Here is a 14,846-nt window from a genome sequence, read left to right on the forward strand (position 1 = left end):
CAAGGGCGTCCGTTATCCTGTCCCAACCCACGCCGCGGACATCTCAATAGCGCTGGGTGCGCATCAGATAACACATCAACATGTAGTTTCTCTTTCCACCGGCTCTCATATAAGACACTTGGTCGCCTTCTCATGTCGGAGCCAAAGTATGTGTCGCTGAGGACTTCCCCAACCCAACATTCCAATCATCTATCATGTCATTTGCCTACGCAGCGACTCCCGATACACGAGGCACCACTGCTGGGTGCCTAGTGTGCGACCTCAGGAGCGAGGTACAAGCGAACGTTCAGCCTTTCTTGCGTCGTCTGATCAGCCATCCCCTAGATATGCGTACGCCCTCCCGGAACCCACGTCTGCATCGATTGCCACTACTTCCAGATACAGTGCCATGGGCAGGGGCCGACTCCATCCGAGATGAAGGTAGGGTTTTACCAGCGGGTCGCAGACTGCGAACATTACTCAAAAATTGTGCAGAGTCACTATTCCTATCAAGCTGCCTGCGAGGAGATCTACGAGGCCATTAACAATGCGAATTCCCGCAACACTCACGGTAAGAGTCAAAATGTAACTCGCCTGCAGTTATCTCAATGGCTTGATCGTTCATAGATCGCTTGGCCGCGACCAAGAGATTTTCGGATTTACAAGAACAGGCAAAGCTGGGTTTAGCCAATGCCCTAGTCACTCAAGCCCAATGCCAAGGAACCCTACCCTACCGGCGGAGTGGCACGTCGACTCCTGCAGCCTCCTTTTCCAGCGCCTCGGGAATAATGGAATCGACACCCTTTGAGCCCATCCCCGAATTCGCCCTATCCCCTCTATCCCCGGCCTACACCTCAAATCCTATCCTAGATTTCGACTCCACGCCCGGGCCTGGACATCTCAATCCCATGAATCTCCTGGACGGCGCTCCAGATTATGTGTTGTATCCCGGAAACTCGAGTTTGTCAGGGACCACCGAGCAGAACATGCACAATTCGGAAGAACACCCTCATCATCTAAGTCCACTGACACCTGCGTGCCTTGATCCATTCGCTGCCTCGTCACAAATTCAACCCGACATTCATGTAATCATCGAGAGCTTGAGGCCGTTCTTGTGGCACTGCGGATACGAGCTTGTTCGTGTCAAGTGAACGTGTGGTGGAGTCGTTGGAGGGTGAAATGCGATGTCGTGAAATGTTCTGATCTTCCGCCACTACGTTAGAGAATTATTCTGCTGCTGGGTGGCCGATTTTCTCATGATGTGTCTGCAATATGCGTTCTGGTTCGCGCGTACTATACCGTTTCTTAGCTAGCTTATACCCAGACTCCTTCCCAGTCGCTCACATGATTTCTCCGAGGTTTAGCCGCAACTTACGTTGCCCTCCGAAATCTGTCGAGCGACTGGTACAACTTGCAACACGTGATGTTCCCACGCTAAGTTGTAATGAGTTGTACATAGGTTACGGAATATAATTTTTAGTATTTATGCATGCGGTCATTGCACCCAACCCAACCCGTGGAGACTAAGGGAGCACATCCAAGGTTGTGAAGTCAATATCCGGGGGTGTGCGAAGTTTACGGTTTATATATTACTTAGTTACCAATCACTTGTTTGTGCCCGGTGGCATAAGTGGTATGGCATTAGCTGAGGCTATGCAGTCTTTTTAAGTGGCACATGTTCAATTCTCACTTGGGAAACTTTTTTTTTTTCATACCCTCCATTCCTTAGTGTACAGAAAACAACCATTTCAAACAATTATTCCATGGGAGGGCCCAAAAAAAGTTTGCCTAAGTGAGAATTGAACATGTGCCACTTAAAAAGACTGCATAGCCTCAGCTAACGCCATACCACTTATGCCACCGGGCACAAACAAGTGATTGGTAACTAAGTAATATATAAACCGTAAACTTCGCACACCCCCGGATATTGACTTCACAACCTTGGATGTGCTCCCTTAGTCTCCACGGGTTGGGTTGGGTGCAATGACTGCATGCGTAAATACTAAAAATTATATTCCGTAACCTATGTACAACTCATTACAACTTAGCGTGGGAACATCACGTGTTGCAAGTTGTACGACAGATTTCGGAGGGCAACGTAAGTTGCGGCTAAACCTCGGAGAAATCATGTGAGCGACTGGGAAGGAGTCTAAGCTTATACCCCACCTAATCAGTTCGGTTCCGTGAGCGGTCCATGAGTTAGTGGACACGGTCCATATGGACCTGCAATGCGTATGATTGTGCGCCATATGATTGTGCGCCAGCGATGCGAGCCGTACGTCAATTAAATACATTAATAGTAAATGCAGGAGAGGGTAGCAAGTGAAAAAATGATGTAACGCAACGGAGGCGATGGGAAAGGAGGTGGGAAGCGCGGAGATTCAGTTAAGAACTATGAAAGTAAGAGTAAGTGCGCGTTTAGTGGATAGCGAGAGCAGGGATAACCGTGTGCAGGCCTGAGGAGCGGGGCCAGCACACACGGTTAGAAGCCTCATCGCACTACCGTTAACTTACCAGTTAGACGTTGTAGTACGATTGCGCAGGCAGGTGGGGAGTGGATAAGGTGCGCTATTTATCTCACTCCCGGATGCAACTTGTCTCTTCCTGCAGCTGGTCTGAGACCAAGTTTGGGCCCGGAGGAGGGTTTCGTCCGTCTTGTTCCATCCGCACTGCGACAGTGCAGAACAAGACAGCCTCCTCTGAGGCGCGCGCGGATCCACCTGATTAGTCACGTGAAATGGGATTAAACTGAGATTAATTTTGCTGAAACAAGCACGTCCGACACCTCCTAACCAACTGTATACATATTTTCGTTCCAAGCACCGCACGCATCGTGAATTGAAACCGTCAGTCATCTTCGTGAAGCTGAAGCAATCACCTACTCGAGCTGTAAGAAAGTAGGAAACGCCAAACCTCATGTTGTAAACGTGGTGTTCCAAATATGGCAACCCGCTTCAGCGGTTCACTCGCAACCTGTCACGACCCGACATATCCGTCACCTCCCCCTATGCGCCCTAGTGCCACTTGGTCCGTCCCTCCCGCTATCATCATCATCCGTCCACCCATCCGTCCACCCGTCACCCTCATCCGCACTTCCTCCCTCGCGCGCGTACCCTCCAACCTAGGTTGCCCGCTTCATTGTTGTCCACTCGCCAGCCGGACGGCTTGCTAGACGGCCAGATGGTTCTTTCTCTTTTGTCCGCTTGCGGACTATTGTTCTTCCTTTTGTTTCTTGCTTTCCTTTTGTTGACCAAGTTTGCCGATATTAACTATTTGTTTCTTTCTTCATTCATTAATATCGTGCTTGATCCGCCACTCCTTCCGGGCTGGTCTCATTTAGTTACTTGTGTTTATAACGCGTGTAGGTTACACCGGATGTACCTCAGTTTGTATATCGACTTGGATTCCCCCTCTGAACTCTTATCCTCATCGTAAGGCTTCTGTCTGAAATTGGGACACCAACGTAAGAACGAAGCGCAGCGCTCCACTGTCAGGGACGCGTCCGGGGTAGAGGAGGCCCGGGTGAGACGCCCGACACTAGAAGCCTCGCGGGGTGTGGAGCGGGCGTGCGTACTGGCGGGCCCGGCTCAGGAGGCAGTCCCTGGCCACTTAGACTGAAGTGGAAAAGGGTGTTATTATTATTAAAAGGGGATACTATGTTACTTACCTGAAGTGGAAAAGGGTGAGAAGAAGGCTACTTCTTCGGTTCCCACTTCAGGTATGTTTATATACATGCGGCTTAGGTCACATGACGGGTGCCACGTCATCCTCGCATACAGCCGTAGTCACCCGGGTGTCCCCGTGGGGGATCCTGAGGGCGTCCGCTGTGGGCGCGCGAGCTGGACATAGCGGGGGTCGCCCGAGGCGCCCGGGCTGGGCGTGTCGTGAGCGCGCTGCAGGTGGGTCAATGGTACATCGATACAAGGAAAGGTTGTCCGTGTAGAATAAAGAGAAAATAAAGAGAAGGTGAGATAGGTAAAGAGAGAGTGGGATGGAGGAAGAAAGAAAGAAGAAGGGGGAAGGAGGTAGGGGAAGACTGGGTGGCGGGGTACCAGGTGAAGTGGGGCCGGGTGGGGCCGGGTCAGGCGGGTGTGCCCTGACATCCACCCGAGTCGCTGAAGCTAAAGTCCCACCCCTCCGACCTTACGAGCCCGGACGACCTCGCGCGCCTCGCAGGTCACCCGGATACGCTTCTGGCACGTTCCTGACACAACCAAGATGTAATATAGAAAGAAATATATCTAAAATACACACGGCGCTCCAGCGCCCATATTTATACTTCTCAACAATATTCCAGGCTCTTCTATGCCCAGCGCTTACGCAGGCACCTAGTAACCCCTAGAATATTCCCGGATATTCCGGTTCAGTTTCATCATGTGACTCGTATTCCAACACCTCAGTGCACCTGTACCCCCACACCGTGGAAGCCATTGGGATTCGACCAACAAAAATCAATATAAAAAATGTAGGGCATGCGCGCGATGTATAGCAAACCCTTCATATGGTAGACACCACTGAACTCTCTAACACAGCTGATCTTTTGATCTTCATGTCCCCTCCCACCATGAACCTTCCAAGCGCCTCTGGACCACTGCAAGCCCCGAATCCCATCTACTGAAAGTCTACCATCGAAACGCGAACTCCATACCAAAATCTTCAGACGTAACTCTGACATCATATCCTCCGGACCGCCAGCGTAGCTCCGTGAGAGCCATCTAGTTCCAACCGAGGCCAATCTCATCTTGTTCATTAGGTACAGACAGGACCCCGTTAAAGAGTATGATGTCGATAGGGCCAATTCAGGAAGGACGAACGATACGGGAGTGGGATCGATTTAGCACGCCTTGGAACTGAGGCATAGGCACCAGCGTCGTACAGTGTTTCCCGATCGAATAGGATGTCCTTCTCGGAACCAGGATGAATCCGGCAACAGGTGAGGTAGCTGGGGTGGGTTAATTGGGTTGGCTGGGTGGCCTCAGCCTTATATACGGCCGTTTTCAAAATAAAGAAAAGTGCCGGTTCCGATTTTAGCGGAAGAGATTTGGGTGTAAGCGCCCCCCCGCTGAGCTAAATAGGGAGATATCCTCACAACTCGCCAACTTTATTGTCCTGATGAATCGAAATCAGTAGTAGTTTTTTTTTTTTGAGAACGGCTGTAAATACTTAGGTGAGTTACAAACACGTTATATGTACATGCTGATCTTCACCTGCATGACCCTGCCTTCTTCAGACGAAGTTGAGGATGATCCCGAGATAAAACTCACCCTGACTGAGAGTGACTTGCCCCTAGAGGGCGGGAAATTACCCGGTCAGGCCCTGGTGGTCGAATTGGCATGCTGTGGCCACGACAAAACTCGTTTTATGGATCACGATGGATTCTGTGGTTCCGTGAAGGTGAACTTCCCTTCGGGATTGATAGAGTATTGCCTCATTTCACACTCGGTCTGTTGGTAGTATTTAAATGCTTCCAATAAATTTATCCATGTGCACGCCCAACGTCTTGTAAAATATGGCCCTGAACTCCTTTATATGGCAGGTACTTCACTGAATTAGAACCGTTTCCCTAGTTCACGCGTCAAATAAACTTTCTTGTCGCCACCCAGCAACAATCATAAGGTTCGTTTCGCAGCGCTCACCTAGTACGGACGAAACACATTCTCCCATGTGTCATCCCCCTTGTGTTGTCTTGAGGCTTCTCTCGCGTCATCATTCACTACCAATATAATGCGCTGAAAAGCCCGCCTGCAGCCTTCAATAACCAAAAAAATATGAGAGGCACCAAAATATGCCCCTTATGTTTCGAGCCTCATCGCATCAGTCGCGATATCGGCTACTTTATCTTCGTATCCTCCACGATCAGCCACGCCCATGCATGGCCCATGGCCCCCTGTGCCGACAACAGCCAGGAGACGTTGCTGATTGGGGCTGTTGAACCGAGTACGCTCCCAACTAATCAACTCGCACCCTCCTTGATCGGGGGCGAACAGCAGGAATTGGAGCCAGAGGTCACATAGAGGCTGGAGTGCAAATGGTGGCTGTATCAGAGCTATTCATTTCAGCGCAGACTAATGTGGAAGGCATTTCCCACGTGAATGAGGCGTGTACGTTGGTGTGATGAATGTTGTAATTTGTCTCTAAAAGGTTCAACAGATCACAGTAGTAGTTGCGCCTACACCAATGCACAGCGCCCACGCGAAAAAAAACTGGTTAGAGAGTAAGCAACGACCAATTCCTTGCTTAACCTCCATGCGCCCACACCGTAATCATAAACCCGTGTTTCGGTTCGAGCCAAGGAATGAGAAGGAGCCTGGCCCAAGCTAGGACAATATCGCAGCATTCGTTGGGTAGCAGGGAACAAGATGTTCAAGCTCAAGTGCTCCACAGAATAAGCCTTGAATGACGAGTTTGGTCTTGGTCCGGTTCATTTGTCATTTGTACTCCGACCAAGTTGATAGCGCCTCCAGAAAGAGCAGTAGTCTCAATGCCCTTGTTTACCTGGGTCCTGTGCACGCCCGTGCATGCCAAGGGGAGGGATCTTCGGAATAACAAAAAACCTGTGATGTTTATTCGGCAAAACGCGCGAGACGAAAGAATGAAGGCTTTTTACATAAGCTCAGCCGGACGGCATCCAAATCGTGCATTCCTGTTGTTTGCGACTGAGAAGAGCCACTATCGGCCAACGAGTGGCCTTGTGTTTCTTCTCATTCTCAATAGCCGATGCATTCATGCCTGCGTTGCTCGGAGTGGTTCATGTTGGGGTTGCGGATCCGTGCAAGATCTCTGTGAGCATCAGCTTTAGGCGAGACAATGAACTTGCGTTGGGTCATGGTCAGAAAGAATGACCTGTGGGAGAGCGCCCCTAGAAACGGTGGAGAGAATGCGCTTGATAGGGGGTGTGTAGTTAGAAAGAATAACAGTTCGTGCCAACTACCGTACAACATTACGAGAAAGTAGGACGGAATGATTCTCTAATGGTGTAGCAGCCGAACGAGTTGCGCCGCATCGTCTTCCAGCGTCCCAGGCGTCCAACGACATTGTAACACATTTACCCGTGAACGAGCTCGTATCCGTAGTGCCGTAGGAATGGTCTCAAGGTCTCGATGATTAGATGAACGTCCTGCGGAGGGTGTGAACCAAGAAGTACAGGTGTCGACGAATTTGCTTGATGGCCATCTCCTTCCGGACTGTCGTCGATGCTTCGGCCGGTGATCCTAGGCAAATCGGCAAATTGCTCCGATGGCACAATGTTGATGTTAGCACCCCTCTGCGGGGGCGTGTGGGTAATGACCGATTCTTCCCCTTTCCCACGCGCTTGCGACGTAGTCAGCGAGAGCTGGTCGTCACCGTGATCGCAGTGCCCGCGCAACCTAAACCCTACCTCCTCCGCCTGAAGCCAGGTTTTTAGTCACGAACAAATTAAACATTGCCTCCTGAAAACATACAATAGCATGAACTTTCTCCAAAAGCTTGCTAATCTTGTTTAGCGATACATTCTGAAGGAGGTTACGCTCCCTGTGTGAGTCAAGCCCTACGATATAGTCAGCGGTGTAACACATGGATATGAAATTGAAGAGGGATCCTGACATGCAAAGGCGCTGTCTGGCGTGATTGGCGTTCAGCAATTGTTAGAATTATAAATACACTCCCGAGGCGACTTACTCAGCAGGTCTTCGGCTGTTGAAGGGGTGAGTAACAACCAATGAATATCAAACTAGAAGACAAACTTACCCAGTTGTGGTTTCGGCTTCGATAGCAACGATGAAAGGAGGAGGGTAGCCATGATGGTGGCTATACTAGGCTCCTCGAGCTCTTCGGAATAGGCCCGCATAGCTTCGCGCTGGAGCTTGCCAGACTCTGCTGCGCTTTTGCTAGCGCTAAAACGGAAGACCCGATACAACATCAAACTAAAGTACTCGTCGGAGTTCAGGTCCCTCGAGAACATCGAGCGTCGCATGAATTGTTGTTCATCGAAGATGCCTGGGAAGTAGCCTTTCGCAAGGTGGATGCCACAGGACATGCCGGTGCTCAATGGCAAAGCATGCACGGAGGATGGTTCAGAGCCTTGTCCTTGATCATAGTGACCACGTTGGTTGCCGGCCCCGACTAATGTGATGCATTATGCGACCGTTATGGAATTAACCGCTGCAAACGACGAAAAGAGATTTCGTACCTGGGGGTGTTTCGTGGGAAGCGTAGTTGATAATGTTGGGCGGAATCCCAGCGACGTCCACAGCAGCTTTATAAGGCTTGTTCCCCCTTCTCTCACACTGAGGCAGTTAAATAAGTTAGTGCGTGAAGGCTGACTCGATTTTGGCCAGCGTACAGGAATCCCGGACCTGACACATTGTGAACATTTCGCGTCCTTCTTGTTCCAATCCCTGTCACAGCGGCGTTTCCTGTGTCAAGTTTCAACATCAGGAGTTAGGGTCTTCCCTCAGTTCAGCATTATCACCTGTTATTTGTTTGGCATTCGTGGCACGACTTGTTGTTTTTCCGACGTTGGGCGCCTGCGTGCCCATCTTCTGTCAGTGCCAAGGGAGCTTGCGATTCTGGATGCCTGTCCTGCACCATTCCAAATGAGTAAGAGTCCATTGGCACGATGGGATGGGAAGAGCGATCTGAGGGTGGGGCCGGGCGAATGCTTGGGTATTTATCGCTCTTGCGGAAGGTGGAAACACTGCGGAAGCACCTGGCGCCGTACGCGTGTCGGATTAAATGCATTGCCACGCGACTTGAGCCCAAATTTCCGATAGTACAAGCGGATATCTGAGCTGCATTAGCGTGACGAAGGAGTGGGATATCTGAATGCAGGATTTTAGCCGGACACGATGATTCCAGCTTGTTATGAGTTGTGATATAGTATAGGCGCTTAATCCGGTGGCTACATGAGGTCTAGTTAGGAACATTTGGATCTTAGAAACATACAAGCACGCAGATTTTCTCCAGAGGTTGCGCTCGTCATATGAAATCTGCCTGGAAAGTGGTCAGTAATGGGATCTACAGAAAGAAGAATGCTAACATCTATGTGCACTGTCAAGTGCGGTAGCATTCAACGGCTGTCAGAAACTTTCCGATGCAAACGACGTGCCTAACAGGTCTGCCCCTCCCCCGAGATGACGTGAGAAATAAACAAAGAAAACACCAAACGAAAAGGCACATTTTTCAAGCTGCCAGCAGGGTCTTGACTTCGATAGCCTCCGTGACAGTAGCGGGGCTGACTCCCCGAACTCTTCTCCATACACTTGTTTAGTTTCGGCCACGAGCTGGCTGCAAGATCAACACCATCCAATGAGGGGTGGTTGGGGAGCGGGCTCTCGGCCATGATGGACATTTCGTCCCTGACTTACTGATGTAAAAACGTCATCGAGTAAGGAATCAAGCCATCACGGAGGATGAAACGCCACACCTGGATGTGTCACGAGCAGATCAGCGTTAGAACTAATGGATGAAGTACCAGTGCCACCCGCTGTCGCACTTGGAGCTCGGAGGGTAAACCTGGGTTGATTCTAGCTGAGAGAGTCACAGAAACTCCCGACCCGAGCACACCCCGCCATCGACCGTCCAGTCGCGATCGCAGCGACACTTAACAAAATGACATCCGACAGTTGTTTTCATACCGTGAACTAGAGATATTCATACCTTCGCTTGCATTGGACACATGCCTAGCTGTTATATGGTCCACGTCCAGCACCCGGGCCTGGCTAGCACAGGTTCCGCCGCTGAGCCCCCTAATACTCGTAACCCGATCAGTAGGCTGAAGCAGCCTCTCATATAAGTAGGTAACTAGGACCGTGCCCGAGCACTCTGGTCGGAAATTCGGAAAAGACCGACTGGGTAAGAGTGAGAGAAAATATAGAGGGAAATTTCAAAGTTCTACCCCGAGAAGCTCGGAGGCGCTCGTGACCAGATTTTTAATTACAATATATTGTAATATTGCAATATTACACTTGTTATCGTCATCGAGAAGCCACTATGCTCAGGAAGGGAATGTCTCAATCTGAAAGAGCCCTCTTTCCGATCGGATCTGTCAGCTTGATGCTGCCTGTGGATGCGACAATATCGCCGCCAGCTGCAACCGTCCCCTCTCACCTGACTCCAAGGGACGGGTGTGCGTATGGCTAGATCATGTAGATGAGACCCAAACTCTTCCTGGTCGGATCCTCCGAATCGTCTGGAATAATTGCTAAAACTTCATTTTTACACACCACGCGGCAGGCCCTTCAATGAGGATTTGCTTTTTTCTTCTCGTGCCGGTTCTATTGGTTATACAAAGCTAAACGTTGCATTGAGGGTCGACGGCTGTTTCGCAGCTCGAAGAACCCATCTCCTTCAGCATTCACCCGTCCCCTTCAAATGAAATAGGGTGTAGGACATGCGCGATCGCCCACCCCGATCAGCGCACTCTCAGCCTCTTGGGGTAGGCCTAGACATTCCAATGGTGGCGGGGGAAAGAAATTGTTCAATTAGCTGATCGTCACGCGTACAGACACCTGGGTAACATTACTGTTACCATCCGGGAGGTTCTCCGTAATCCAGAAAGGCATCACCGTGACCACCTTGCTGAGACGCGTGGCCGACGATGCTCTCTCAGTATTCATGCTATCAATGTACAATTCATATATCGTGTCATTATCCAAACACCCCACTGTAGTTCCTGGATAACCAAATTGATACGAAACCCGACATTCTAGTCTCTGAGCTGTGAAATCGGTCTAACACCTGCGAACCTGAAGACCCCGCGCCAGGTCCGGTCGCTATGAGTGCTAAATGCCGAATGTATTGACCCTGATGTCCGACTATTTTTGGACAAGCGGAAGATCCGGGGGCCATCCAAATCTGAGGCGCAGATTCTTTCCACGGCCGCTGTAAATTTCTCAATACTCAGCCCCTTTCCTTATCGTACCCCTCCAATTCAATTTCAGGGTTGAACTCAATGGTTTCACAATTCCCACAGTTGTTTGGCCACTTCTCGCGGACATATCCAGCAGGAGTGGCCAAACTGAACGTGGACAACTTGCTGATGAAGCAATACCCATGTTGAAGAGGGCCGGCTTGCTAAGCCGTGGAAATGTCACGGTGGGTTGCTGTGGAAAGGCCTCATTTGTTGGACTGAGATACATGCGACGAACGCAAAGTTGCGAAAGTTGGCCGCCCTGCAATTTCCGACGCCACTGCTACAACTGTTGTTTTTGCTCTATTTCACAGCTCAAATCGTTGAGTGTGAGGGAAGGTATAATTTTTTTCTGCTGGCTCGAAATCCCTTCCGCCTCTCCCTTAAACGCTGTTCATGCCTACCACAATACCAACCCGCGCAGTCACCACCGTCGGTACTCAAAGATGGCGCTCCGCAGGATGCCTCGTATGCCGCCTCAGGAGCAAGGTGCCGTCTAACTTTCAATAAATTCGCAGAACCTTACACTAGACATCGGTTACTAGATATGCACACGTCCTCCCGGAAGCTTTGCCTGCAGGGACTGAAACCGTCATGCCATGAGCAAGTAGGGCCTGTCCAAATTGGGCTAAGGGTTGGTGGCATCACGGTCTACCAACATAACTCAACAAATTACGCACGGCGTCACTATGCTTGTGAGGCTGCTCACAAAGAGATCCGCCATGCAGGCTATTATAACGGCGACGTCCCGCACCACTCACCGTGAGGACCAAAATTCAATAACTCTCCATGTTTGTCTCACTGGCTTTTCTCACAGACCCATGACTGAGACCTTTTCGCGTTTACTGGAACAAGCCACGTTGAGCCGGTTCAATACCCGAGCCGCCCAGGCACTTCGATACCACGAAGCCTCACCTCAACGCCAGATTGGACTAGGTGACGCGTCGATCCCCCCAACTTCCCCTGTCGGCAGCTCTGAAGCGATGGTGTCCAACGTGTCCTCTCTGTTTCCGACGTACCCTTCAAATTCCATTCCGGAGTTTGATCCGCTACTTGAATATTATATGGAAAATCCTGCAGCTTCTTTGGATGACGCGGCCCTCGGGTCCGTCAAGGATCACCGGCCGAAGCATCGACAATCCGGAAGGAGATGGCTATCAAGCAAATTCGTCGACACCTGTATTTCTTGATTCACACCCTCCGCCATCACCTCAGCAGGACGTTCATCTAATCATCGAGAGCTTGAGACCATTCCTATGGTACTGCGGATACGAGCTTGTTCACAGGTGAATGTGTTACGATGTCGTTGCACGCCTGGGATGCTGGAAGACGATGCGGCGCAACTCGTTGGGCCGCTACACTGTTAGTCCATGGGATCCCACCTCCCTACACAAACACCAAATACAGATTATGTATCGCGAAAGCTACTGGGGTTCCACCGAAAAAAAAGAGAATCATTCTGTCCTGACTTTCTCGTAATGTTGTATGGTAGTGAACTGTTATCCCATTTTATTCTTTCTAACCACATATCCCTTTTCGCCCGACTGAATCAACTGCACGCAATTATTTCGTCATCATCGTCGTTGCTAGGATGAAGCAGTCACCGGCATGGGCGATAAGAATGGCAATCCGCACCAGGACTTTTCGCCACACAAATATCTTTGTCGATGTCTTCCCATCATATGAACCCTCAGGCCCTTTCTTGACCATCCAGTTCGCTCGTCAAGCTATCAAGCGCATTCATTTCTCTTCTTTTTAGGGGCGCTCTCCCACAAGTCATTCTTTCTGACATGACCCAATCCAAGTTCATTGTATATCTCCTCAACTCATTATGTGCATGTGCGTGCACCTGATCCTACTGGGACCGGAGCCAACTTGTATCCCATGTTCTGCGGATGCGACGCGTCATTGTACTTGACGGTGCCAGACTGAATCAACGACATCCAACAGCTAATGTTTCAGGAAACTATCCCAGGACATAAGTGCGCTCGTTTTATCGGTTCCATTTGTTTTAGGTCCAACATCAGATGGGTTTGTATGTTGTTCATTGAAGATGCCCGGGAAGAAGTTTTCTCAAAACGAATTCCAGGAAATATCTCGATGTCCTGTTGCAGAGTACACACGGGGGATGGTTGGGATGCTTTCCATCGACAACTTTGATCGACTGCATTATTTATATGTTAGATGTTGCGCATGTGCGTGCCGCCGCACAGGAGCATTGCAATTATGTTTTGCACCCGTTCCAGAAAAGGCATAAACTAATCGAGGCAAGGGATAGGCAGAGAAGTCTGAGGGGGAAGGCTTGAGTTAATTTCCTCGTCCTTTCCCTACTCTTGCGGAAAGCGGAAAACGCGGCGCCTTACGCATGTAGGGCTTGATGTGCTGCGGTGCGACCCTCGGTCCGATTTCCAGCGATACGATAAACTGAGGTCCGAGCTGCATCCGCGGAGCGGGACATTCGAGTGCAAGGTTTCCAGGCTTAGTAGGGGGAAATCTATGTGGCGCCGCGTTCTTACCTGCAGATCGTTTTCAGAACACTCTAGTCATAAGAGCAGAAGGTCTGGCCAAGATTCGACACATGGTGACAAAGCGAGGAGAGGAAGATGTGTGAGGGAACCACATCGATCGATCGTGATTGCCGCAATAAGCTGTCATTGCCGGATTATGTCAGGTACATGCTTATGTAAGTGCGGAGGGTAACAGACCTGGATTACATAATAATGAAGCCTGTCAGCATCATCAACAACGAGAACTTCTAAGCTTTGCGGAACTGCACGCAGAACTCAGAAGCCGGCTAACATACGCTGTAGCTTCTCTGAAGACGCGCGCGATGCTCAGTGTGGACAAGATTCGGAAGCTGTCGAAATAACGCATGTGTCAAGATGAGACGGAAAGCTCGCCCCATATTGGGCTTCCGATAGCAAGTTCTACGTTAGTACCACATGCACAGGAACCATGGATCGTTGCTGATTGTCGCTGCACAGTCATCTAGCCACCCGTCGCAACGAATTCAAATTCAACCCGTGTTAGACCTCAGCATCCAGTCGGACATGGCTGGTTTTGTGATGAGTGCTCCCTGGCCCAATTTTCGGCGCCGTCATGAGTGCAAGGAGGTGGGTGCCATCTGATTAGTCAGGCTCATGATGTGTTCGTGTAAAATGCACCCGAATCGACAACGTCTCCGGGCCGAAAGCAGCTGATAACCTAAATTTGTCCAAACATAGACAGGTTGTCATGGTGCAATCGATTCTCGTTTGAAGTCAAGAACCTTTCTAGCTCTTGGTGGGCCCAAGTCTACTCTATTATTGGCCGAGCTTGCGAGGCGTTTGTTTACAGTGGGGGTCCGTTTTTTTTTGTCCGTCGTGGAGTTTGCGCATCGTCACCCCGTGAGAAATCGTCACCCTGTGGGACTTCATCGGATCCAAATGCAAGCTCGGCCATCCGGTTTGAAGGGAACCCTCATAACAATTGTAGCCTGGTTCTATGTGGGCAGTGTGGGGGCCGTGAGGATGCACTGCGTTTACATAAGCCAAAAATTTCCGCAGCCCTTTCCGCGATGGAAAGTCGATGCCTGTTTATCCTTCAGCGGAAATGTCGATGGGAAATTTTATGCGTGCTGTCTGACAATGGAAATGACGGGGAAACCACGTGTCCCCAATTTCTTCATGCAATCCACTCACTTTCCCTCAGGACTTTGCATCAAATTATTTTCAAGACGTGGATCGAATGTGAAATGAGACAACGCTTTATCCATCCTAGAGCAGCCTGGAACGATCGATATGGGGGATCTCGCCTTTGCTGGCGGGAACCACAGCATCAAACAATTTTGTCCGCGCGTGCAGGCCGGATCGGGGAATATTAGGGCGAGTCTATCCTATTCAAGAACACTGTACGAATGCGTGATCAGATCTATACGCTTGGATCGGTCGAAAAAGTCTTATGTTGCTCTCAACAATCTTACTTCTTTGGTGCAGCG

General features: G+C 50.1%; 4 protein-coding genes across 4 annotated transcripts; 3 read left to right on the forward strand and 1 right to left on the reverse strand.

Moving 5' to 3' along the window:
* Positions 1-194: 194 nt before the first annotated feature.
* EI90DRAFT_3119239 (uncharacterized protein) lies at positions 195-1,130 on the forward strand (the record flags this gene model as incomplete). The annotated part of the gene is made up of 4 exons (XM_039063193.1): positions 195-272; positions 325-420; positions 475-550; positions 607-1,130. The coding sequence occupies 4 exons, from the start codon at positions 195-197 to the stop codon at positions 1,128-1,130; spliced, it is 774 nt and encodes a 257-aa protein (XP_038919590.1).
* A 4,060-nt stretch (positions 1,131-5,190) lies between these two features.
* EI90DRAFT_3013906 (uncharacterized protein) lies at positions 5,191-5,993 on the forward strand (the record flags this gene model as incomplete). Its single annotated transcript, XM_039056715.1, has 4 exons — positions 5,191-5,373; positions 5,434-5,515; positions 5,583-5,595; positions 5,717-5,993. 4 exons carry the CDS (start codon positions 5,191-5,193, stop codon positions 5,991-5,993), a joined length of 555 nt encoding a protein of 184 aa, XP_038919591.1.
* Positions 5,994-7,024: 1,031 nt separating this feature from the next.
* Positions 7,025-8,394, reverse strand: EI90DRAFT_3119240 (uncharacterized protein; the record flags this gene model as incomplete). Its single annotated transcript, XM_039063194.1, has 6 exons — positions 7,025-7,366; positions 7,422-7,558; positions 7,639-7,653; positions 7,708-8,082; positions 8,150-8,235; positions 8,303-8,394. The coding sequence occupies 6 exons, from the start codon at positions 8,392-8,394 to the stop codon at positions 7,025-7,027; spliced, it is 1,047 nt and encodes a 348-aa protein (XP_038919592.1).
* Positions 8,395-10,908: 2,514 nt separating this feature from the next.
* EI90DRAFT_3166339 (uncharacterized protein) lies at positions 10,909-12,171 on the forward strand (the record flags this gene model as incomplete). Its single annotated transcript, XM_039066298.1, has 3 exons — positions 10,909-11,359; positions 11,416-11,632; positions 11,688-12,171. Coding segments are annotated over 3 exons (1,041 nt in total), but the record flags the coding sequence as incomplete, so codon positions are not given.
* Between the last annotated feature and the right edge of the window lie 2,675 nt (positions 12,172-14,846).

Source organism: Cantharellus anzutake, assembly GCF_015039405.1.
Source record: "Cantharellus anzutake strain C23 chromosome Unknown EI90scaffold_10, whole genome shotgun sequence".
Lineage (NCBI taxonomy): Eukaryota > Fungi > Basidiomycota > Agaricomycetes > Cantharellales > Hydnaceae > Cantharellus > Cantharellus anzutake.